Genomic DNA, 26,215 nt, shown 5'->3' with positions numbered 1-26,215 from the left:
ATTTTTCATATCTGACCCATGTTCACATATTTCTCTTACTACAAAGAGTAACGTTACACCGAATTTTCCTTCCCTGATATTACAACTATGCTCCAAGACATCTTCGCCGTATTACCCAGCTCACACAATCCCTGATGGTCAAAATTATATCCTTCATTCGTAGTAATTTTCCGGCAATCGCAAGATAGTTTGATCAATCATAATAATTACTATCTATCGGCTATTAGCCGTACACCGGGACTACCTACGCTTTTGTTCCAGGAATACTCGGCGGAACGGAAGTGGATATATAGGAATTCAATGGAAGATAAATGACTACCCAATCAATAAAAAGACTAAATGAACTTTGGAAAGAGGCAAAATAAATTTTATCTTATCGTTCTACCGTAGAACAAAACGAGAAAATTACAGGGAACTATTTTGTGAATGAAATCTATATCTTTACTCAATTTCTCTGCATAATTCCTATTGAAATCTGTGTTTTTGAAAGGCAGTTTTGAAAAAAAAAAAAAAAAAAAAGTATTAAGAAAAAGGAAAGGAACTGTCCATTCCATTAGAAAGTGGGTGGGTCAGCAGTGATTCATAACTAGTATCCGATAAAGAAGTTCCTTAAAACTATATACGCTTTTTACGAGGATTCCTGACAAAAGGTATGTTAAATAATAATTTACGTATTAAAAAATCTACAGTGGTTCTTGAAATGTTATTAATGTGTACATGAGAAGTAGATTTGTAAACTGAAGTGTATTATAGTTAAGTAATGGTCTCGGAATAAAGTTTTCTGTCATTTGTGTTGTTTCAATGGCAACAAGGAAGAAATTGAGAGGAAATGCCGGCTTATTGATGACTTACGTTATACATTAAGAAGATTGACCACGCAAGCCGTTCGTTGTTAAAAATTTGTGTCTTACTGTTGTAAAATTCAAAAGTCAACAGCTCAGCATTTTCTGGATTATATGTATTCCAAATCATCTTGAGTAGTGATTCATATAACAATGACCAAACAGCAGTTTAAAAATGAAATACATAGAATCGATCATGTCTACAGTTTGCAAAACAAGTATATCCTGTTATACATTCTTATATAATATTCATAGTTTGCCGTGTAATTTTGTATTCAAAATTTGTTGAAGTTTTACTATACGGATCCACAGATTGTAAAATGTACGGAAAAATTTGGGGAAGTCTTTAATTTACCTATTTTATGTCGAGAACAGAACCCAACGAACCCTTGCGGGGCTTCTAACCCGTTACTACTACTACTGCTACTACGTACACCATGGATCCGTATAGTAAAACTGCACGCAAAAGTTTTCTCTTGTTGCATTTAATTACTGTTAATGTATTTATAAATTAAAGGCTGGGTAATTAAACAACAAGGAGGTTTATGAACAAATTATTATTTTTGTTTCATAGTACAGTTTCCAGTTGAAGTTGCTCAAACGTGTCGCAAGTATAATCATTTATTCCCTTAACCCTGCTCCAGCTTTTCAGTATAAGTTGGGTTAGGTTTCGTTTACTTACCTTATTACATTGGTTTGGCGCGACGGGGCTTATCGAAGGGCGTATGTTTAGTTTTGGGAGCTCGCCTTTTTTGAGAAAAATAAAAAATTTAGGTTGTCTTTGGGTTAGTTTAGATTAGATTTAACGAGAATTAGCACTCACCGTTACGGTTTGTATAAATCGGAAGAACTGTCTTTTAAAAAAAATGTGTACGATATTTTGCTTTTGTACCGAACTTCTGAAAAAGTATTCCATACAATGTATTTTTATTCCATTGACTTCTCAAATAATACACGAATCAATTACCCTTACGTAAAATTAACTCATTTCTCCTATAAATCTTATGTTTAATATTTACTTTTGGCTCCCTACATAAACATAACCGTGTCGAATTTCACCTCAAGTGTGCTTATATACTAATCGTAAAATCTTACACAAGTTGCGTGGTATTTAGTAGAGTGAGTGGAATGACTATCTGTGAAGAAAGAGCTTAAATTTCTTCGGTCGGGTGGCTTTTAGTATTCCCCAAATCAATCGACGGCTCCGTAGCCGAACATAACCTATTCTAACCATATGACACACGTTATCCAATATTATACAGGTATCAAATCATCAACGACTACATCATAGTTACAAGTCACGAACCGTAATCAGTACTAAGTGAGCCAGAGTCACTATCAAGTGATTTGGGGACATAAACTAAATAATACCCCTTCGGTCTATTACTCAAATTGGTGGGTAAACTTCCGTAAATGATATAAGTATGCTAATTTAAAATTTTCCCCAAGGAAATGAATTTCATCTATATATGCACCCAGAAATCATACACGCGCATACATTCTGTCTTTTTCTACGGTCAAGTATTGCTGTCAGCATTACTACTGTTTGTATTACAGATATATAAATGCTTCTAGGTGAAACTAAGTATCATTCGTTTGAATGAATGTTGTGACACTGACACACTATAGTAGGGTACTTTCCATTAATTGGAGATTTAAACATTTGTGATGTTTCCGTCCATCTTAAACCTCTTTAGCTTCATCCTGCTTTTCTGCGTGAATAAGTAAATGTACGAAGAAATAAGAGCGTGTTTCTAATGACTACAAAAATGTTTAGAAGCGAGATGTCTCAAAAACTGTTTTAACTCAAATTAAAATGATTTTGTAATTTCATTATATATAAAATGAAAGTTGTCCCTGTTTCTATCTCAAAAACATTCTAGAAGAGGGGGAGAGAAGTTACCCCAATCAGGGATGAAAATTTTCTCCATGGGGAAAATCTGGACAAAGTCTCCGTCAATTTGCATTAGTCCGTGAAATTAAGAAAGCTTTTTCCCTTCACTTTTGTTCTTTTAACTGATTTCCTAAGGCGTTCTGGACGGTTATTACCCTGGCGCATGCCCAAATCATGGCGCAGAGATTGATCATACGTGTGAAATTACTCCATGCTGACCTATTATATTTAATCACGAAATTCACGCACGTTGTCTTAGAAGTTGTTTCTTAAGGTAGAAATTGCATTTATAAGTGTCGGTTCACTTTTCGAGAACTTACGGATATAAATACTATTAAATCGATTGTCTAAGGCACACAAACTTACTTGTGCTAGGAGGCCACTAAAAGTGGGAATGCTATCGAACCGAGTCAGAGCAGGAGCGCAGAAAGGGGTTCGCGTGGGAGTGCATCCAAAGGAAGCAGGCACATGAGCGACCGAAGGTAGGTATGTGCGAAAACTAGATAGTGTAAAAAAAACAATTGATATTGTATAGAATTGTATAGCTTAAAGCACTTGTAATGGTTTCTCACTTGTAACTCTATACTTGTAAACATAAAATATGCTTTTCGTATATCGTACAAAAATACTCCGTCTGTGGAAATTTGTATGTCACTCACTCGTCTTTGACATGCACAGCCCTTTGTTTGCATCCTGACTCTGTTAGATAGCAATCTCGTAAGGTGAGGTCCTCGTAAAGTGAATCTCCACTCATAAATGCAAGTTCTATCCTACAAAACAACTTGTAAGGCACTATAAGTGAATTTCCTTATGAATAATTGGATATAATAGGATAGCAGATAAGAAGATATAACGTATTCATTTCTAGGACACATCGCTTTGCACGGATATTACCAATTTGTATGCAAATATTTGGTTACACTCCAAGGTAATAACTGTCCAGAACATCTGAGGAAATCATTTAAAGCAAGAAAAGTAAAGTTTTTCTTTTTTTTTTCTTTCTTTTCTTTTCTTTTTTTTTTTTTTTAACTTCAACGGACTATTCTTAATACGCACCAAACAGGTATTGTTATTAATTATAGTTTATAGAGAAAAATCACCGAAAATGACAGCAGAATAGAATGAAAAGCATGATATTTGGAACTAATTCTTACTTCCAGAGTAACCGACTTACGCAGAAGATTGTAATTTGCCATGACGTAAATCTTCCTAATTGCAGACGGCAATAGGTTTTATAGTAGAATGGGCAGAAAGACACTGTCCGGGCATCAATGAAAATAAGACAGTGCTAGTGGCTTTTCGGAAAAGGGAAGACAATGGAGAGGGGAAGTAATAACCTGTAAGGGGTAAGGATTAACTTCCAAAGGCTCTTTCAAATGTTGCCCCAAGATGCGAGTCACTGGCACGACCTTCTCGATACACCTAGCAGCAGCGATGAGAAAGATATATTTAATCAAATCTAAGTAAGATATCGGTCGAAACAAAACAATAATAGCTCTTCTGGGCAAAAGTATTGCCAGTAGGCACATAAGGGATAACTGGACATTCCTAACCAAAGGCCTTTTGAAGGATCTAAAAAGTCGGAAGGCAAGATATCGGGAAAGGGTGCTTAGACTATCAAAATACACTCCGTCTCTCTGATTGAAAACCTAAGGATGCAAATGTTTCATCTACAATGGCATATAAGGGATTTAAAAGAACTTTATGTGAAAAGGAATGTAATTAAAGATGAGTTCTATACCATCGCGGCAATGGAAAACAAAAAATGAATGCGAAGAGATTATGGACTCCTCCCTCGCTTCGCTGCGCATGAATTTCATCAGTGTGTCTGTAGAACAAAGGCATTCATCAGTCTATAGCGACGAATGTTCGTGTTAGCGTGGTATGGGGAAAAGTGCGATACATACCACGCTGTGATCTATGTGAATCGATCAGTGTCACTGACGTGATTCTGTTTGGAATAATTTAGTTTACGCATGGCAGTTGGTGCACTTAATTTTTGTTAATATTATTAAATCTTCCTGTTTCCACTGTGGGGGTTTTACTTCAGAAGTATAACTATTACACCACTGTCACATTCTTATAATAACTTACTTCTATATGTTAGAAAATCACAAATATCCCATAGTCACAATTATTTCCATAGTCAAATAGAGAGACAAAACATGTGATGCCCTCCTCGCTGATCTAGTGACTAGCACAAGATGTATACACTCTATAAGGATGTAAAATATTACCAATACAAGACAAAGTAGATGACTTTTCTGTTGAATAATGGAAGATTCAGAAACTAAAATTCAAACCATTGGACTCTCAGGAACATGAAGGTAAGTAACAAATTATTGAATAGATGAAACAAAAGTTTGCCTGGCGTGAAACCAAACCCCATCCTCTGTGAAAGCGATGATTGGAACTCCAGAAATCATTGAGGGGTTCAAGTTGCTGTACTTTTCAACCCTAAACTATAATTACGGCGTCGCTACTCCATTCTTTGCTATATTATATAATGCTTAAACATTATATTTAACTTGATGGAGCCTGAATGTGATCTTACGCATGGATCGGAACTTTTCACTTGTAGAAAATGTAGTTTCTTTGCAAGCTGAGTGAATGTTACAAAATATACAGGGATAGAATGGGGTCCATGACATTTGGGCGCAGACGTTTAGGCGTGGCCGTTTGGGCGCAAAACCTTGTATTCAAATAGGTTTACCTACCTATATATGTTATAATGTATTTCATAACAAGAGCCCGGATGTTTAGGCACTGGAAATTTTGAAACACTTCCACAAATAATTTTGCGAAAATTTAAAAAAAAAAAATTAAACACAGCAAAGTTTCTGCATATCTTGCACAACTTGTCTCTACCAGTTGAAAAGAAATAAAAAGGAACTGCAGAAGACTCTCCACTATCCGGATCGCGATATCCGTAGTCCGTATTATGTGGCTTAGTTTTAAAAGAATATTTCTTTTTAATAAAGTAAGACACATGTAATAAAGAAATGTAATTTGTGGACAAAAACAAACGCACTTTTTCTTTAATGTTTAGTTATTTTAAAGATGTGATATTGATACTGCACCGTGTACTTGATTTTTTTGAGTCAAACATTATAGAATTTATCTTGAAATGTGTACAATACTGTACCTATTTTCATTTTTGCACTTTGATTTTCTATAATAAATTATTTAAACGCATGGTACAGTCCACAGGAAAAAACCTGCAACATGAGCATGTAAGTTTATTGTGAAACTACGCCTAACAGCCGAGAGAATCAACATAACGTCTGTCTCACGAATCACGCCAGGAGAAACCTGGGCGTCCTCTCCTGCACACTTATTTCGGAGCAAAAGACTTCGTCGTTTCACAATAAACTTTATATGCTCATGTTGCAGGTTTTTTGCTGCCGACTGTACAAGAAGTATAGCATTATCTCCAAAAAGGATGAGGAATTTGTATGACAGAGTCCTCAATGACCATAGTCAAGAACGAACACCACGCCGAAGCAGCTCATCGTGGACTGCAATCGGAGCTTCAAATAGCCATCCGTCGATTTGGCGATTTTTGATGCACTTCGGAGGGGGGGGTGGGAAGCAGGACTTAGTATTAGGCAATGCTTCGAGGAGAAGAATCGCCCAAGAAAGGAAGAATATATATTCAGGCAGATGAAAGAATTGGCTATTTGTACAGAAGTTTGAAACTGTTGACATTGTAGAATACTTGCGAGGTTTGGCCCATATTTCCGTCATGGAATAATAATGTTATGATAAATGTAACATAAAACAAAAAGGAAATTATTCAGTACATACAATATATACTTCACTGTTGTTTTCTTTTCAATTATCTCTGTTGCAAATATAGTAATAAACAGTAATACAATGTTATAAATAGCTATGAAAGTTATGAACATCCAAGTATTCCGTTACGTTAGAGATGATATAAAGGTAACTTCACAGAAGTTTATTTTGGGGTGTCATAGGATGCCTACAACAAATTTTAAATCCAGTACAGATTCATACTTAAAAAAATATTTTTTAAAAAAAAAAAGTCTCCGATTTTCTTGAAATTAGAATATATCATTCTAGAAACAAAATAATTAAGACCCGTATATTTTTTTCTTTCTGCGTCATACAAAAATTTACTAGAACTAAACAAAGCATTTAATGCAGCTGAGACTTTCAGTGACTGTTTATCATAGGACATACTATAACGTAGCGAAAATTTAGTTTTTGAAGATAGCCATTTAAGAAAATTGGGATCAGATTTCACCTATGTGATTTTTTATAAATTTTAAGTTAAGTGCAATTATTTGTTTATCTTTATGGTATTGGTACTTATTTTCACGGCTTTTAGTGCATAGACATCTGGGTTCTAGTTATGAAATACTTTATAACCCATTTAAGTAGATTAACCTATTCAGATACACGGCTTTGCGCCCAAACGTCCTGCTCCGATAGAATGCGTATTACACTAGTTTGATGGACTTGGTTTAAAATAAGCTTCCTTCCTGTTCACTACTGCAGGAACTGTTGCTACTAAGCTGTTGAAATCCATATACAAGATGATGTTAAACATGAACTTTCTTTTTTGGTAACCTACTCTTGTTGCGTCCCCACGTAAAACTTGGTAGCTGAAAAACATTGACTTGAAAACATTGCAAAGCTGACAGAATAGCTAAACAATAAGATTATCAGGGTTTGAATTACCCTTCGAGATTATAATTTATGTATTTGTATTTTGTTCAAGATTTTGCGTAATGTTAAGTGATGAGCTCTTTTCATTCCAGATAATTAGAGAAAGATCAAGATAGTTTAATACCGTTAGACATGACAGATCATTTTGGACCCATCACCCTGAAATGGGATCCAAAAAATTTAGAAATTCGTACTATGTCCGTTGAGAAGACGCTAGAACCACTGGTTCTGCAGGTAAATTTAACATGGTTGGAAGTGTGTTTTGTTTTGTAGATCATTACAAGGAAATTAGAGATAACTTTATGTGTAAAAAGTAGGTGGAATCAAATTTTTGTTTTTAAAACTTTATGTTACATTGTGGTTATTAATATTTTCAAAAAAATAAAAGTTTTAGATGGGATGTGTATATATTTAGAACTTGGTTGAAGTAACTAGAAAGCGTAGTGGTTATATTTTAAATTTCTACCACTACTTACATTGTTATTTTCATTTCGTGAAAGTTGTTAAATTGGCACATTGAAATTGTAATGTTTTGCGGTTCTTTGATTACAATCTGGTTTATTATAGAGATGATTTCGACTCAAAATTATCCCAGAACTCGATCCGTTTATTCACTTGTAAATCAACCCAATACATTCTTAAGTCAGCGATTTACAGTTTTAATCGACATTATAAAGGACAAACCCCATTCATTGAAATATTAAATGAACTGAATTGGACGGAAAATCTTTAATTTCCTTGTAGCATTGTGTATAGTGTACAGTTCGGTGTGCGTTTATTTAAGTAGTAATATATGTGTCATCACTTGACTTTTGTTGCATGGATTTATTTACATTCTTTCTTTTCGTTTTTTTTTTTTTTTTTTTCGAACTTATGATTTTTGTGCATGGGTAGTAAGCTGTTTCTGTGTATTACCACTGCATGGCATTTGTTTTTCATCATTGAAGTCAGCACTCCACATTTTGACTTCTGAAGCATCCTTAGCAAGATGTCGGAAGAAGTACAAGGCCAGGTCACCTTAAAATGGGATCCTAAAAATTTGGAGATTAAGACTCGCACAGTTGAAAAGACCTTGGAGCCATTAGTGCTGCAGGTAGTGTAGAGGAGTTGTTTCTGGTGTTTTTGGTGGTTGGTGAAAATGTCGAATAGAGCAAATGTCAATACACGTATTTTTTAAATGTTTAACATACACAAGGGGATTCTATTGAAAGTAATGCTTGTTTGATTTATCACGTTTTTTTAGAACTGTCAAACTAAAAATACATGGTCACTGGTCCTTCACCTACAGATAGCATTATTCAAAATATTCTCCATTGCAGTCAACTCATTTGGTCCACCTTTGAACTAAATCTTGAAACGCACGATGGAAAATTTCTGTACAGGCATTATCTTGACCAAGTCCTAACAATATGTTTTTCATGGGCTATATTAGTGAACTTTCGGCCACGAAGTTCATCTTTGGGTGCATCGTTTTCCAGCCCATTTCGGCAAAGTATTGATTTGTGGTAAGAGATGTGTGTGATCTGACAATTATGGTCCAGTTTTTGTATCAACTTTTTTTTTTCATTCATTCATTCATTCATTCGTCGGATGGCTTCAAGCTTCTTCAAGGATTCCTGCTCTAGAAAATCGAATCAAGAACTTGACGATGACCTTTGAATTTTTTATGCCTAGATGAGCCATGTCGCTACTCCATCGGCTACTTCTAGTCTCGGGCGGTAGTGATCGTCGTCAGTCACAAAATCAAAAAAAAAGAAAAGAAAAAAATCTCTTTTATCTGCTGTATACATGGCGAGAGGTTCTGAATACATTTCTTCCCTTCTGTGCTTCAAACCAGATGTTAATTTATGAGACAGTCTTTTCTGCTGCCAAGTTTCCCTATCACTCTCGCACAGCAATATGCCCAGAGTTCACGGTCATAGAATGTCGTGTTGGATGACATGCAAGAATCATTTCATCAACCTGCTGATTGTCGGCGTCAGTTGCTACACGTACTGATCTTCCACTACGTGATTTGTCCTCTAGTAACGTTTCACCTACCTTAAATTTATTCATCCACATTCTAACATTGCTCTCGTCCAATGTGGCCTCCTATACATCTTTCGGAGTCGACCATGGATTTTCGCAGATTTACATCCTTCTTCGGACAAGAATTCGATGACTGCCCTGTGTCGATGATAACTATCCATATTTCTAGTAGTCTGAGATGAAAGAAACAACTACATATTCTGTGTGAAGGTATGGTCTATGAGTGATATCAATTTCAGACAAATAGTATTTACATTACATATTTCGCGGACTAATAGGCATTACTTTCTGTACACGCCTCTTATTTCTAGTGTAGTCCTATGCCGCTCGTTATAACACACTAAGGGAGACATCTGTTTGAAAGCATCTGCATTGTGTACTATTTTGTGTTGTGTGTCGAAAAAATTATGAAAAATAATGCCTTCAGCCGAATTTAGAACGGGTTGGGCTGGCTCAGTAGTAGAGAACTCGTCTCTTGAGAGAATGTTTCTTGTTCGATCCCGCTTCGCGTGAATTCATGGTGGAATGGATTCACTCGCGGTTCTACGATTTCGTTTCACTCTATTCATTCTACCAACTATTCCATCCATCGCTTCCATTTATCATGAGTCTCAACCTCAGGACGTGAGTAAAACCATTAAATTAGATTTTGTTTCATTTTCATGTTTTGAATTTAAAATACTATTGTAACAGGGGTTAGGATCAATACACTGAAAGACTATTTATATGTTATATGGTCCGTAACAAGTTTCAGTAGAACAATCGAATACTGACAATAGCAGAATTTGGAGAAAATACTTTGATGTGGAAAGTGTTATGAAATGAAATGTTTAGTGCCACTAAATTAAGTTGTAGTTCGATATATGTCAAATCTAATTACACAATGATCAATGAACTGTCAGAACAGTCATAGAGTGTATCAGTGTTTCATTCTTCTCAATACTAAATAGCAGTTTTCCAAATTGTATAGTTTTTTCTTCTTTATTTTGACAACGCTGCTGCTTTAAACAATACTTTTAGAACAAATTGCAGAATAGTTTAAAAATGTAGAGAATGACACTAGTTAAGCAGCAAAACGTGAAAAAAAGTACCAAAGTTACTTTTTCACATCAACACGTACGAAAATGAAAATATAACACAAATTTGTAACGCTGAGGACAGTGTTCTCGAAATGAAATGCTGAAGTCATATAGCACGTCCTTTTATCATTTTTTATAAGGAAATTTTCACCCACAAATTTGTCTGTACTTTTCTAAAGTTTCACAAGACAGGTTATACGTTTCTTAGGCATTGTTTATTGCTGAAAACATTAGGTTCCTCACGAACGAATTCCTTGTTGCATATCGAAGTAGCCTAATTCATAAGTAATACTTACCAGTAAAATCAGGTCTTTAAATTTCCCTAAACAAAATAAACTGTTATTTTCAATCTAGAGTATGGTTTCATCCTATTTTACATTACAGTTTTTTTTTTTTTTTTTTTTTTTTAAAGTGTTCCTGAGCTGAATAGTAAATATATAACCGATTTTTTTTAAAATATTAAATATCGGTCTAATTTTCTGTGAACTAATTTGGAATAGTTCAAAACAATAACGTTAACTCACGCATTTGCTCTTTCGAGATTGAATGTGTACTCATTGCTCTTTCTTTTGTATAAACTGTAAAATATTTATAATTGTAGTTATATGCATAGAATGATCTTAAATTAATGCGCATTCTTCTGTCAATATTTCCTGTGAAGTATTTTTGCATGTGTTGTATAGACGATATTATTTTTGTTGTCTCGAATATAAATTTGAGAAAAGAAATTATCTCTTTGTTTAATATACTTCTACTAGAAATAAGAGTTCACGATCTTTGGGATATAACTGTTTTATTTTAATAAAAATACTTTTGTAAAGTTTGGCTCTTAATATTTCTCTTGCTTTTGCTTTTTGAAAATGCTGATTTAGTTTACTAGTTAAGCTTTTAGAAAGAGATTGAACAGGAGGGGTATCTCAAGAATAATAGTAAATATTTATATAACTTCATCCTAATTAAGAGCACATATATGATAAGTTCCAAATTTTGCAAGAAATGCAATAAAACATGGAATTACAAGTATAAAATCAACAAAAACTGATTCGTGTTAGGAAGCATAAAATGTAACAAAATCAATTAATAAAACAAATAAATATTTTTTTTTTCCTGTTCCGTAGCATTGAACCATTTTTATTGAATTTCAGATAAACATTTATCAAATTATTGTGATATCTGAAAATTTTAAAATTCTTTTGCAATTAGTTTTTCATTACATTTGGTACTTTACTGTATAAACTCTTCGATAGTGTAGATCTTAATTGTACTTCTTACAATTAGGTTACAACATTGGTGAGCACTAAAGGTCCTTCAAGGAAAAAGAAAGGTCGATCTAAAAGAGCTCATGTATTGGTTGCAGCTGTGGAGAAAGCAACAGAAAATTTTATCGATAAAGGAGAACAAATCGCGTATGAAAATCCCGACATAAAACAAGAAATGCTATCGGCTGTTGAGGAAGTTCGAAAAACAGGTATGGTGTTTTCTTCTTTCTTTCTTCAGTCGTGTGTATTTAGAATGTTTAAAAATAATCTGTTTATATACAAATCTATGTATGTATGAGTATGTGTGTTTATGTTCCAGCATAACTCTGGAACACCTGAAGGAATTTCAACCGAACTTTGTACACATATTACTTGCAGTCAGGAAAAGAGTACTGTCAGGGAAGAGAGGAAGACAAACGCGATTGAAAATGACCAGTATTAGTGTCGAGTCCATAGTTTTCAGAATCCGTGAGCTGGTTGGTGACAGTTAAAATGCTCTTTAAGTCTAATTTCAGCTATCCAGTGAGGGTAAGACCCCCTTGCTCACCTAGCAGTGACACTTCAGATGCTTTAAATCCAAATTCAGTCCCCTTTAGAGAATGGAAAAAAATCATGATTTTTTTTCATGTTGATTTTTTTTATTTAAATCGATTTTTTATTTAAGTCGTATAATACAAGTCGCGAATTGCAGAAAAACATTAGGAATTAGTACTAAATGATAATTATGCCATTTAAGTGAAAGTACTGGGGTTGAATTTTTGAATTAATTCCCAACCATTAACCTATTTCAATTCCAAACAATTTTTCTTAACCATTAATGAAAAAGTACAGCAGCGGTTTTCAAAATGGCACTTTTTTTTTCACGAAAGTTATCGATATTTGGCAGGGATATATATTTTTTTTAAAAAAATTAGGAGGTCCAGATTAGTAGGTCTTGCGGCGCTAAATACATATAGAATACGTTAATTTCGTCTACAGTTACGTAAAAGTACAGCATTTTCAAGTTTCGGAGAGGGGATCGGCTTACTCTAAATACGCCCCAGTTATCTGGGAACAAACAAACGAGCATACAAAAGAATTTTCGTCTTAAATGACGATGGTGATTTTCCCAGTGGAATAGTTAACGATTTACAAACTCTATGTTACGAAGAGAATAAAGTAGGATTACCCCGTTACTCGTTCAAAAAGGGATTTTCCTTAATCATCCTCTGCGTTAAACACTCGTTTTCATACTGTGCTGTATATACATTTGTCTCTCTTTGTATTATTATTATTATTATTATTATTATTATTATTATTATTATTATTATTATTATTATTATTATGGGGGCGCGGTGGCTCAGTGGTAGAGCGTTCACCTCTGGTGCTTGGGGTCCCGGGTTCAAACCCTGCTCCCGCCAAGTGAACTTTGTGGTGGACAAACACTGTGCTCGTGGGTTTTCTCGGGGTTCTCCCGTTTCCTCCCACTTTCTTCATTCCACCATTTCACTCATCTCTCATCATCACAGTCTCCTTTAGCCTAACCGGCATAACCGTGGGACGTAAAACTTAAAGATTTCATTTCAATTTTTTCATTATTATTATTATTATTATTATTATTATTATTATCAATAATCGAAATAGCAGAACAGAAACGGGATTTCATTTTTCTTCACTTCAAATTAATTTATTTCAGAATTTGATTTAAATGAACGATTTTTATTTAAAGAATCAGATTATTTAAATCAATCCACCCCCTTCCCTTCCTTTCATCCCTTTTGTACTCCTGAAGAGTGAGGGAGCGGTGACATATGAAAATAATTGAAAATGACTGATGTTACTGTCAACCATAATTTTTGGGGTCCCTATGTTGATTGATGACAGTTTTGGTTCTCTTTAATTTCAAGGTAGTTCCCAGTGGGCTAAGACTTCCCTAGCACTGCGAGGGGGAGAGGCAAAAACATAAAATGATCGAACACGACCGATATTAGTGTCAAATCCATTGATTTCATGGTCCTTGAGATAAATAGTGACACTTCTATGCCGTCTAAGTCCGAATTAATCCCCTATAGTCACGGGAGGGGAGGGATGGAATGGTGACGTAAAAATATCGAAAACGACAAATATTAGTATCGAATCGTTAGTTTTCAGCGTCGCTAAGTTAGTTGATGGGAGGCCTGATGCCGTTAAAGTTCAAGTTCAGGCCTAATAGGGGCAGGCATAAAAATGATAGAAACAACTGATATTAGATCGAATTCATAGTTTTCGGGATCGCTTAGATATAAAATGATACTCCAGATGTCATTTAAGTTCAAGTTCAGCTCCCATCAGAGTACGAGTTGTGTGAGAGAGTTTAAAAATTGTGACATGTCAAAATAATTGAAAATGATTGACAGTGTCGAATCTGTAGTTTTCGGTGTCGCTGAAATGAATAATGATGCTCCCAATGCTGTTCAAGTCCAAGTTTATCAACATTCGTAGAGAGTGGAGTCGGGGGATGAAATGTCACAAATAAGTGACATTTGTGTCAAATTCATAGTTTTTCCGGGAGCACAGGGACCCAATGGTAGAGTGCTTACGTCTCGTGCGTGGAGTTCCTCGTTCGATCCCTGGGCAAGTAATTTTGTGGTGGACAATATCGTGTCCGTGGATTTTCTCGGGGTACTCCCGTTTCCTCTCACTTTCCCATTCCATCATTTACTTCCTTTAATAATCGTCTCCCTTAGCCTAAAGGCATAATCGTAGGACGTTAATCATAGTTTTCCGGATTGGGAAGACATCTTACCCGTTTGAAATGACTTTCAGAAGATAGATAGTACCCACTGTAAGCTGGGTGTTTTAGTCATAACAATTTGATTAAAGACGTATTCTATGGGGTAGGGTGTCTTAGTATTTATGCCCAAATAGAGTATCTTTTGTGTTTTTATCATTACACTTTCATTGAAATAAATATCCTAAGATGCAGGGCCGGCCTTATGGCAATTTGACCGATTGCTTCCAATCGGGCCCCGCGCTAGTGCCGTCTACTCTACTCTCTAGTGTTGTTTTAACAGCATATTAGATCCCAGAGCAAACATGTGTGTTGTGGTCCCTATGACTAAATTTTCCTTTTAATACATACTGAACAAAAAATTAGTCACCCTTGTGTAAAAGGAGAGATGAGTCGTAAAGCCTGTACAGATGGCACAGCAGTCGAGTCACGTGCACAACTGTGCGCGCACTGCCTCTACGAAACCATAAAGCAGCTTCAGTCAGTGAGACAAGTGTGTTGCAAGTGGACAATATCCGTCAAAATGGGTAAAAGTAACGATGTAACACAGTGGCAAAAAGGGGCAATCGTGTTTGGCCGTGCCCATGGCCATACGGTGAGGGAAGTTGCTGCATTTGTTGGTGTTTCGCACCGAACTGTTCAACGCGTGTACAAGGAGTGGTGTCATACCCGTGGCCACGAAACACGGCGTCAGAATTGTGGTTGGAAAAAGATCATGACTGAAAGGGCCGGAAATGCGTTTCTCGGCTTGTGAATGAAAATCGGTTCCAAACCCGACAGGAATTGCTGCAGACAGTGAATGCAGGTCCATCCCAACCTGTTAGCGAAAAATCATTACGACGGGAACTTCATGCATTGAACATTTGGAGTCGGGTACCTCGCAAGGGGCCATTGCTCACACGGGCACATAAAGCTGCGCGTCTTCAATGGGCCAGAAATCACCAAACGTGGACAGTAGCTGACTGGCGGAAGGTAATGTGGTCTGACGAATCACGTTTTTGCTTGTATTCCAATGACGCACGTCGTCGAGTGCACCGAAGGCCACATGAAGCATTTCATCCTGAATGTGTGCAACGGCGTGTTCAAGCCGGAGGTCGGTCTGTGATGTTTTGGGGGTGTTCTTCTTATCATGAATTGGGCCCCACTTACTGAGGTCACCACTACAATGAACCAGCATGTGTAGTTGAACATTCTGGATGAGTAAGTGTTGCCTTTCAGTCAACATCATGATGAGTATGCTGTGGAGACTCCTATTTTTCAAGACGACAACAGCAAAGTTCATAGGGCTGGAACAATTTGTGCGTGGTATGATGAACACTCCCAAACCCTCTTCCATCTAGATTGGCCTGCAAAGTCACCAGACTTGAGGCCCATCGAGAGTCTGTGGGACATGTTGGAACAGCGGGTAAAACCCGAAATCGGCATCCACGCAGTTTGGTGGATTTGCGCGATCAAATCCTGAACGAGTGGCTTCAACTGGATGTGACATATCTGCAAAACCTTGTGGACTCGCTTCCAAACCGAATTCAGGCGGTTATCAAAGCCAGAGGTGGTGTGACACGCTATTAATTACTGCTGTTCACGAATTCTTGAGGGGTGACTAACTTTTTGTCCGGTGAGTGTATAATTAACACATGCCATTCTGCTCGCGGGGCCCAGTCTGGTGATTATGGTAACGTTAAGATGACTCTGCAATTCTCGGTTGTCAAGTACACACAATAACATATTGCAATACAGATACATCCATGGACTCCACAAAGGAGGGTATGGCTTCTCCCTAACAAGTAAATAAATGGTTTGTATTAAGTTTCCGGGCATAAGCAAATATTTGTAAATTTAGAATGATTCCATTGCTAAGAATGTATTGTCATTTTGTGAATTCAAATTTTGCGCATAGCGAATACTTAACTATATTTTAATAATCATTTCTATATTGCAGGTGATGCTATGAGTATTGCTGCACGCGAGTTTGCAGATGATCCGTGCTCATCATTGAAAAGAGGGAATATGGTTAGAGCTGCTAGGAATCTTCTCTCTGCCGTTACTCGTCTGCTCATCCTAGCAGATATGGTAGATGTTCATTTACTTCTAAAGTCGTTAAGAGTGGTAAGTTTTAGTTTTTTTTTTTTTTTTTTCCACTTCTATAAACTCCGTTATATAGTGAAAGCTTTTGAAATGATTCTATAAGAGCACATTCTCACCATTTCATGTTTATGTACTCAATCATCAGAGAGATGTCAAGCATTTTGCGAAAGACAGAAAGTGGGTAAAAGAAATCCGTTACAACATAGGTAAAGAGTAAATGGCCGCATAGTAAAGGAACCAAGGATATTTTTTGACTGCTTACAGTATCATTCTGTAGCGCCCACAAAGTTTATGGAAGGCACCTAGTGACTGACACGGTTGACAATATCTTTAATATAAAATTCCACTTTCTAAAGTTTTTAATAAAATATAACTCTCAATAATCTTCCTAAATTATTATTGACTTTGTTTAACGCTTTTGCTTTTATATATAAGAACGATATATTTAGGTTAGATGTTCTAAAATTTCACCCACGAACCACAGAAAACTATAACCATTGTAAGAGTCAAAATAAAACGCAAATGCTAGATAGGCCTAATGTATTACCCTCCTGGATCTTCGTTATGCACTGGGGCCAATAAAAGAAATTGATGATGTGGCAATGTCGTAGGTAAACTTTGAATCATTATTATTGTTTTAGATGTTGATACTAAAAGTGTCCGTTAGCATCAGCACAAGCTACATCATGCTCCCAGTTAAGACATCTGTAGCAATTTATGTGTGTGTGTTTTGTTTACGCCTATCTTATGAGCTATGCATATTTCTGTTCATATATATAACATGTACAGATTCTAGTAGATGAAATTAAGTGGAAGGAGCACACCTTTAATAGGCTTGAGCGGTAGCAGAGTAACAAATGTGCCCTCAAATGTCAGTTTACTTCTTATTTTGAATAAATGAAATGAAATCTTTAAGTTCAACGTCCCACGGTTATGCCGGTTAGGCTAAAGGAGACGGTGGTAATGAGAAATGAGTGAAATGAAGAATGTGGGAGGAAACGGGAGAACCCCGATAAAACCCACGAGCACGGTGTTTGACCACCACAGAGTCCACACGGCGCGAGCTGGGATCGAACCAGGAACGCTCTACCGCTGAGCCACAGCGCCCCCCTTATTTTGAATAAAGTTGAATGGAAGTACAGTATTACATTTTTAAATGTATGGTAGAGATTAGGTAAAAATAATTGTTAGTTGGGGGCCGGGGGGAGAATCGTCTCAGGTAAATAATGACTGAAAGAATTATGAAGGCTATGAAATCACTATTTTAGCTTCGCAAACTAGGTCAGATATTAAAAGTCGTAGGATATCGGATAAACTCACGTGCTTGTAAAGAGATATATCACTTGATCTGCAAAGATGAATATCTCGGAAGTATAGTGAATGCCTTCACGTAGCTGAGTGGCTAACACGAGTTCTTTCTGTGCGCGTTGTCTCTGCTGCGTCGGATACAAACCTGAATAGGGATTCGATCTCACTTTAAGTCCTGTCTCATGTAGCCTAGATACTAGAAGGGGAGATTAAACTTCGTCTAATTCAGTCAGAGTGTAGTGAATTTGCTCAGATTTTATTATGTCGTGCGCGTTAGCAGAATCTGTAAGTTGTACTGACATTTATAGATGTTTTACTTTTCTGTTTAGGTTGAAGATGACCTGGAAAAGGTGAAGAATGCGTCAAGCCAATCCGAGCTGCTGGACAGCATTAAAGCATTTGGACGCAATGCTTCCGAATTGATGTCACAGGCTGCAAAAAGGCAGCTAGAATTGAAGGATCCTCAATTGCGTGATGATCTGGCAGCTGCACGTGCAGTGCTGAAGAAACATTCAACAATGCTTCTTACGGCATCTAAGGTTTGTACATGTTTGTGCCAAGCTGTTGTAAGTCAGATGTTTCTCTCAGTATCCTCAAATTTATCTATAAAAGCTATTTTCTAACGAGAAATATACATTAGTTTTATTTCAAGCTAAATTTCGAGCCCATCGTTTATAAGGAAAATAGCATTGTTTATATGCATTTTTTCGTTAAACATAACTTTCCTTTCGTGTTTTAAATAAATTGTTTCATTTGGCTAGTACTTAGTTTATTGAACTGCTAAGCGTTAATTTTTCATTAGTAGAAAATAAGTAAATTAATAATATCTTGTTTTCAAGGTTTATGTAAGACATCCGGAATTAGCTGCCGCCAAAGCAAATAGAGATTATGTTTACAAGCAAGTATGTGAAGCTGTGAACACCATATCAGATGTTGCACAAGGTAGGGGGCCTAATGTTCCAGAACATCCGTACGATGGACCAGGAGAACTTGCAGCTGCATTGGATGATTTTGATGTAAGTCTTACCTTATTAGAAGTGTTCTTCTGATTTCTTCTGCTTACTTAGGTTCAAATTATTTGTTCAACTCTGAATTAAATAAAATCTCACTTTATTTATTTATTTTTTTTTTAAATAACTTCAACTAATTGTTTAAGGTACTGTAATACTTCAATAAGTGATTTTTATTATCTTCCTTCGGTGAAGTTATTCATCATGTATGTGGCATTACGTTGGATGTTGTCTCTCTTTTTTTTTAATGCCATCTTTAGAATATATATATATATATATATATATATATATATATATATATATATATATATATATATATAGTGTCTGTATCCTGTTGGGTCAAATATAAGTATTTTGAGATAGGAAACATAAGGTTGAACACGCGTAGTTCAAGCGCCTCGCCGCCTTGAAACTTCAGTCATTAGTTTTCACAAGTTCAAAGTGGCAGTAATAAATGTATGTATTGTGGCGATGTAACCTGCTATATTGTACATAATATTGTATCAGATTGTTGAAGGTTCAGTACAACATGTCACTGCCTTATTTTGCATATCATTACAACAGATTGCTTAAGTTTTAGTATAAGTTAAGACTGGTGCATCATATGCATCCACACCTCACAGTAACTATTCAAAGTGGCAACCACCAACCTCGACACATTTAGCACAACGCCTTATGAGATTTTGCTTTTCTTTTAAATATTTCCATCGTCTGTTGCACAATCAAATAGGAGTTTCATACACTAATGACTTGATGTGTACCCAAAGAAAAAAATCGATAGGGTTGAGTGCCGCGGAGCACGCTGGCCACCGCATGGAATCCCTCTTCCAATTCAACAATTAGGGAAAAATGTCAAAATAATTGCAACTATCAACATTTATGTGAGCAGATGCGGTGTAATATTGTACCCACTTCCATATTGTTTCATAGTCTGTCCGTTCTAAAAAGCGATATCTGGATGGGTGTATTTTTGTATATTTTGTACCGATATTCTTACTGACAGTTCAAGATGGCGTGGGGCTTGACTAGTCGTATTTAACCTTAGGTCATCTATCTAAAAATACTTACATATGATCCTTCTACCACTTGTATAAATTTAACCCAAGAGATAATAGACACACTGTATATATGTGTATGCACTCAGTTTAATGGAAAAACCAGGAATTTGGACGAAGTCGAATGTCTGGGTTGGCAACTGTCAGGCGGGTACCGCAGTACCGAGCAGTTCGTGGTGGTGTGTCAGGATAAACTACGTTCTTTATGAGGAACAGTAGAATGACATTATGCAGTGGACTGAACAGTCATTGATAGTGTAACGGGCGAACTCTGATATCCAAACAGCAGATTGGTGGCGCTCGGTTATGAGGAGCGATAATGAAAGCGGTAAGTGTGTTGAGTGAGTCACGAGGGGCAGTGTCCAAAATGATGATGGCCTACAGAACTCAGCAAAACCACATCAATGATGATGAACAGTGATCAGAAGAAAACTTTCAGTAACAGGTCCCGCCGAGCATTAAAACGGATTACCTACTCAGAACTGTTGTGCGACTGACGGAGAAACTCAGACAGCACCTGCCACGGCCTGTGTCGACAATCACAGTTCGTCGCGAGTTACATGATATGCACATACGGAGTCGGGTTGCAGGGGTGAAACCGCTGAAAAGGAACCATTATGCTTTATCACGATGCGAATATGGTGCAGCGAACGTTCAACATGGACCGAATTGTCGAATGGATATTTAGTGCACTTTACTTTATTTCAAACAGGGGCTATGTTTGTTTGTTGCGGACGCCTAAAGAAGCGTATGATCCGCGGTCTTCGCCGAACAGTGAAAACATGGGACGCAGTATCCTAGTTTTCAGTGGGTCCTGTGCTTATCCGTCGCGTCACTGCCCGTGATTATGTCCTATTTTAGATGACTATATGCATTTAGTCTAGATGTTATTTTCAAACAATCATGTCATATTCCAGGATGAAAACGTACCCAAACATACAGCTGGAGCATGGTTTGAGAAACATCGAAACGAAGTCGAACGCCTCCCCTGGCCTGCCCAATCCCCAAACCTGAACATAATTGAACACCTTTGGTCCGTTTTGAAGACACGAATTCTGCGCGGATATCTGCCTCCATTCTCTCCCACGGAACTGAGTGATGCATTTCATGCAGAATGGTGTAATATTCTACTTGTTATCAATCATAACCTGTATAACCCCATGCCACGTCAGAACTGTGTTGAAAGTCAAAGATGGCACATGATCTGACTCAAAAACATTTACTAGATCAAATTTCTATGTACGAATCTTTACTGAAATGTAGTGAACTCGGTCCATTTCTGAAATGGTTGATTATGAATGATTAAAAGTAGATAATCTACTACAGCCATATACGAAAAAGATCGTGGTCGAAGTAAGAAGCTCCACAACCCACACTGGCGCCCAAGAAGGTTATGTATGTGTTTGATGGGATTGGAAGAGCATAGTGCATCACGAGCTGCTGGCGCCGGACAGAACGTTAGACTCGGGCCTGTACTGTCGACAATTAACGCAAGTCCACATAGTAATTCAAAAGAAAAGGCCGGAACTGGATAACAGAAAGGTGTCTTATACCACGCAGACAACATTGGACCGCATGCATCTTGAACGACCCGTCAGAAATTAAGAGAACTTGGCTGCAAGATTTTAATGCAACCACCGTATATCTGGAGATAGCACCATCAGATTGTCATTTAATTTAGGCCTCTGCAGAACTCCCTGAATAGTATTGTTATTTTCAAAAGAAATCTCGCATCTCATTTTTTTCCACAAGGGACAATGGATGTTCTATAGTGACGGCGACGTCGAAAAAACGGCAGATGATGGATCATCGAATAAAATGGTGCATATGTGGTTTCATAATGTTATTTTCAAATTACAGTAAATGTATTGTAAATTTCGACCTCCAATGGCTCAGTACTTCTTAGTCAACCTGATACATATCTAATAAGTTGCGTATTTTACGTATCGTCGTTGCGCCTCAATGAACCGCTATGTGACATTTTTGTCGAAAATTAGTTATGCCGGGCAAATAAACCTCAAAGTACCAGGAAGCGTCCATTAGAATATGATAAATGAATATTCAATTGTTCCGCCACAACAATGAAAAAATAACATTTAAAGTTCTAATCACGTACTATTGATCCTCTATGTGCTTATAAAGGCGAAAAGAAAAAAAAAGTGCTACGTAAACACAAAAATAGTAATATAATATTATTGAAGCAAGCTACAACAATGTCCAGTGTATAATATACGCAGAACCAATTTTATTATTATATTTTTCAAGTGTTTCCGTGTAGTGGAATGTTTTTTTGCTTCTCCTGAAAAGTTGTAGTTTTAACACAGCGGTTCTTCGAGGCGCAGCGACGATATGTTTATGTATTCACGCATTACTTCGACATATGTGCACTGATTTTGTTGATTAGTCTTTTAGTTGAAAGAGTGTACTTCTCCGGTGATCCCATGTAAATTTCACGTGAATCAGGTAATAGTCTTCGAAACTAGACCGTGAAACACTTCGCCGAGTACAGTGTTAGTAACGTAATCAACTGACTTCATTGCGTGTATCTTCTCGTATAATTTCCACATAGCGGTGCCGATTTTAATGTTTCTTCTTTTGTTTGAAAGAATACACTGAGGGTTCCGTGTAAACCTAATCAGGATCGAATGCCGGTTGCCGGAGCTATTACATGAAGCTCTTTAACGGCTAAGGATGTTAATACCGTGATTGTGATTGTGCTTATATTCACGTATAATTCCATAACACAAAGACCCATTTGAAAAAAAATGAAGTATTCACGAATGTTCCGTAGTCCAACCCATTTTTATAGGAATTTAATATCCTGTCTTTAGTTTGGGTACCTACTTTAGGTAAACTACTGGGGTAATGAAAAAGTGAAAAATTAAACATTCATAGAAGAAAAATAACCGGCTTCGTGAAGCACTGAAAAGCAGATTAAAAAAAAAAAAAAAAAAAAAAAGAAAGAAAGAAAGAAATCGCTAACCAACTTTAAAAAGCGCTAGAAAGTAGAAAGTAATTCATTTGTGTATTGTGTTAAAAAAAAAAGTGTTGGTCTGTGCCAAGCCCAACAAATTAATGGTTCAAAATTACCGTAGAGACCATAAATTTATATTAAAAATTTGTTTGGCTTAGCATAGACTTCAATGTTATATATATAATTTTCTTCTTTTTAGCGCTTTCTGAAGTCGATTAATATATTTTTAAAGTTTTTACTGTGTTTTAACTTTACAGAAAGTAAGTCGAACTTGCTTTTATTATTCCAAGACGAGACTTTAGATTGCGGTAGTCATGCGTTAGTAGAGTCTCCGTTGTTATTCACTAATGAAGTATTGGCCAAAGTGATCTGCATATTGAGGTCCTTAAGTGAATTACGAGATTATCTAAGTTTTCAACACTTTTTTTTTTTTAAGCTAGGACCTGGGATTTAAATTGTATTATGCAATAAGTTTGTCATACATTAATTGCAGCAACGTCACTGGTTACAACAAAATTATATGAACTTAATGTGGTGATTTTATAGAACCCCAATTATTGTGAGAACATCACTCTAAACTACACCCCAGAATTATAATTGTGTACAGGTTTAAGTAACTGTTACTCTATTATTTTCTACTTGGATAACTTGCATTATTGCTGGAATGTGCTTACAATAATTGGGGCTTTATAATCAAATAGCATGTGACGGACATATTGCATAGCAAGTCTAGTTTTTTGCTTGTAAGGATGGATACCCGTTAAATATATCCGAAATATCGAGGACATATGAAACAGTATTGGTCTGCTTAGAAATATTAAAAAGAGTTCAGTAAAATTTTTATTAATCATATTGTGCATGTATTTTAGAGAATATTTTTTTAAGCCGACAGATTATTTTAAACTAATACTATTTGTACTACTGACAGATGAGGCCGTGTCGCATTCGATTCTATTTTTACATGTATTTTTGTTTTCCTTACATGTAATTTGTGTTTGTAATTATTTTAATTCAAATTCTAGGAACGCATTGTCATTGATCCTTTGGCCTACAATGAAGTTCGAACCCGTCCATCTTTGGAAGAAAGACTTGAAAGTATTATCAGTGGTGCCGCTCTTATGGCGGATTCTTCGTGTACACGTGACGAAAGAAGAGAACGCATTGTAGCCGAATGTAATGCTGTAAGACAGGCTCTCCAGGATCTTCTCTCTGAATACATGGCTAATGTAAGTTTACAAGTATCAGTAGTTCGAGAATCGGTTATTGGCATATAGTCTAATTCTTAGATATTAAGAAAATGTTAATCTTAAAACATATTGTTTATGATATAGATTGCTGGTGAATAAATGTGAAAGATGATTTACTTAGTTTAAAAAACAGTCTAAATAAAGCCAATACACAAAAAATAAGGTTTCACTAATTCGTAGAAGAAACAGCTTAATACTTAATTAAGCATTATAAAATCAGATACAATTGCCTGTGTTAATGATTACAACTTTTAAATATTTCCCTGCTGCTTGTATAAATAAGATATAATTTTAATGTTAAGAAACATCTTAAGTGTCCTATTATCTCAATTGACCAAACTCTTTCGGTGAGAACTTCTTCCTTCTTCGGTGGAAGTAAAAAGTTTAAGCTGGAGAAAACATCACATTAGGAAATTGTCTCCAACTCGTCAATATAGCTATGTGCAGATGAAGTTGTAGCACTTGAAATCCTTGATTTAAAGATCAAAGAAGTACTTGTGATTAATACAGCGAATGTAGGAATAAGTATGCACTTCCTAAGAAACAGTAGTTGGAAAAGTACTGTAACCTTCCAGTATAAAATTTTACATACTAATGGCGATAAATTACAATAATAATAATTAAAAAAATGTTAGTCGGTTTATACTTCGTGGCAGATATTGGAGGTAATTACAAAGTTTAATGATCGGACTAATTATCACAACTTATAATGGAAATGAAACATATGAGCCATTGCACTGGACTTTCTCGTCCTAATTTGTTACACTAACTACGTTATACTGTAGTTATTACTAAAACATTTATTTGTGAATTACAATAAAAATCGACGAGCCGTTTCTGAAAAATCGCTCGAAAAATAACTCGCCTCAGGAGTAAACTATCTCTTGTGAATTGTTTCAGGACAAGTGAGTTATGTCATATTGTCAGGTTACTTATGAAATATTTATTGAAATAAGAACCAAAAGGAAGAGGGAAAAATAATAGCTTAAGCCGTCTTCGAGATTGGAATAAACTATAAGGACAGTTAAAGATAGCAACCAGGACCTAGAGTTGAATGATACTCACCAGGCTATGGCTTATGCTGATGAAAGTCTGATAGGGAATATAAAGACAATAGAAAGAAATGTAGAGGTTTTGTTTAACCTCTGCAGTGGCATGGGCATAGAAGTAAAAGCAAAGATAATTAAATACGTGGAAATTCGCTGTGACGTTAAGACTGCAACTTATGGACACATCAAAATATAAAATAATACTTTTGACTAAGTGGATGTTGCCAAATATCTAGAATCAACATTAACAGTTCGAAAACGTATCCACGAAGAAATTTAATGTTGGCTGAAAATAGGGAATTCGTATTGTTATTTAGTCCAAACTTGTCTTCGCGAATTTTGTTGATGATTTTAAAGCTTAAAATATATAAAACCATATTTATGTCTTTTGTACAGTATGGTTGCGTAAAATGATTGCTTACTTTGAGGGGAAAAACGCAGACTAAAAGTACTTAAAAATAAAATCGTGAGGCAGATATTCGAATCCAAGAAAGGACGTAAATGTGGAACTGTATAATTTAGTCTGAGGCTCAAGTGGCCAGATCATTGAGCCAGAATGGAAGAAAGTAGAAATGCTTTCAAAATTTTAACTTGAAGCCCAGTCGGAAAAAGACCATTAGGAAGACCTAGCCGCAGGTGAAAGGATAATATTAAGATGGATTTTGCAGAAATAGGAATATAAAGTAGAAACTGGATCCAATTGGCTAAATATAGAAGTCAATGGAGAACTTTTGTAAAGGCGACATGAACCCCCGTGTTTCACAGACTATACAATCAGTAAGTTATTAGTTTTTGAAAAAAATAATGAGAAAAGACACCCCTACTCTTATGAAATTTTTCAGGGCAAATGAGCAAAATCGCCTCGATTTTTTTCAGAAAATCGTTCACAAAGAACTCACTTCCTAAGAAAAATTACCCACTCTGTTTTTTTTTTTTTTTTTTTT

General features: G+C 36.1%; 1 protein-coding gene across 5 annotated transcripts in view; it reads left to right on the top strand.

Annotated features, from left to right (window-relative positions):
- The first annotated feature begins 354 nt into the window (after nucleotides 1-354).
- The window catches only part of alpha-Cat (catenin alpha), a 100,623-nt gene continuing 74,762 nt past the window's right edge, over nucleotides 355-26,215 (top strand). Inside the window, exons 1-7 of one of the 5 annotated variants that reach the window (XM_081764980.1) lie at nucleotides 355-650; nucleotides 8,376-8,521; nucleotides 11,814-12,003; nucleotides 16,483-16,649; nucleotides 18,266-18,475; nucleotides 18,776-18,952; nucleotides 23,998-24,201. In XM_081764980.1, the coding sequence (XP_081621106.1) occupies nucleotides 8,417-8,521; nucleotides 11,814-12,003; nucleotides 16,483-16,649; nucleotides 18,266-18,475; nucleotides 18,776-18,952; nucleotides 23,998-24,201 (1,053 nt within the window). In that variant the 5' untranslated portion in view covers nucleotides 355-650; nucleotides 8,376-8,416. Of the gene's footprint in view, nucleotides 651-7,520; nucleotides 7,663-8,322; nucleotides 8,522-11,813; nucleotides 12,004-16,482; nucleotides 16,650-18,265; nucleotides 18,476-18,775; nucleotides 18,953-23,997; nucleotides 24,202-26,215 lie in introns of all 5 variants that reach the window. The other 4 variants (XM_081764971.1, XM_081764997.1, XM_081764989.1 and 1 more) reach the window with 4 other exon arrangements.

This window comes from Thermobia domestica, chromosome 1, assembly GCF_964235325.1.
Source record: "Thermobia domestica chromosome 1, izTheDome1.hap1.1, whole genome shotgun sequence".
Taxonomy (NCBI): domain Eukaryota; kingdom Metazoa; phylum Arthropoda; class Insecta; order Zygentoma; family Lepismatidae; genus Thermobia; species Thermobia domestica.
This window is presented reverse-complemented; position numbering and strand designations above follow the sequence as displayed.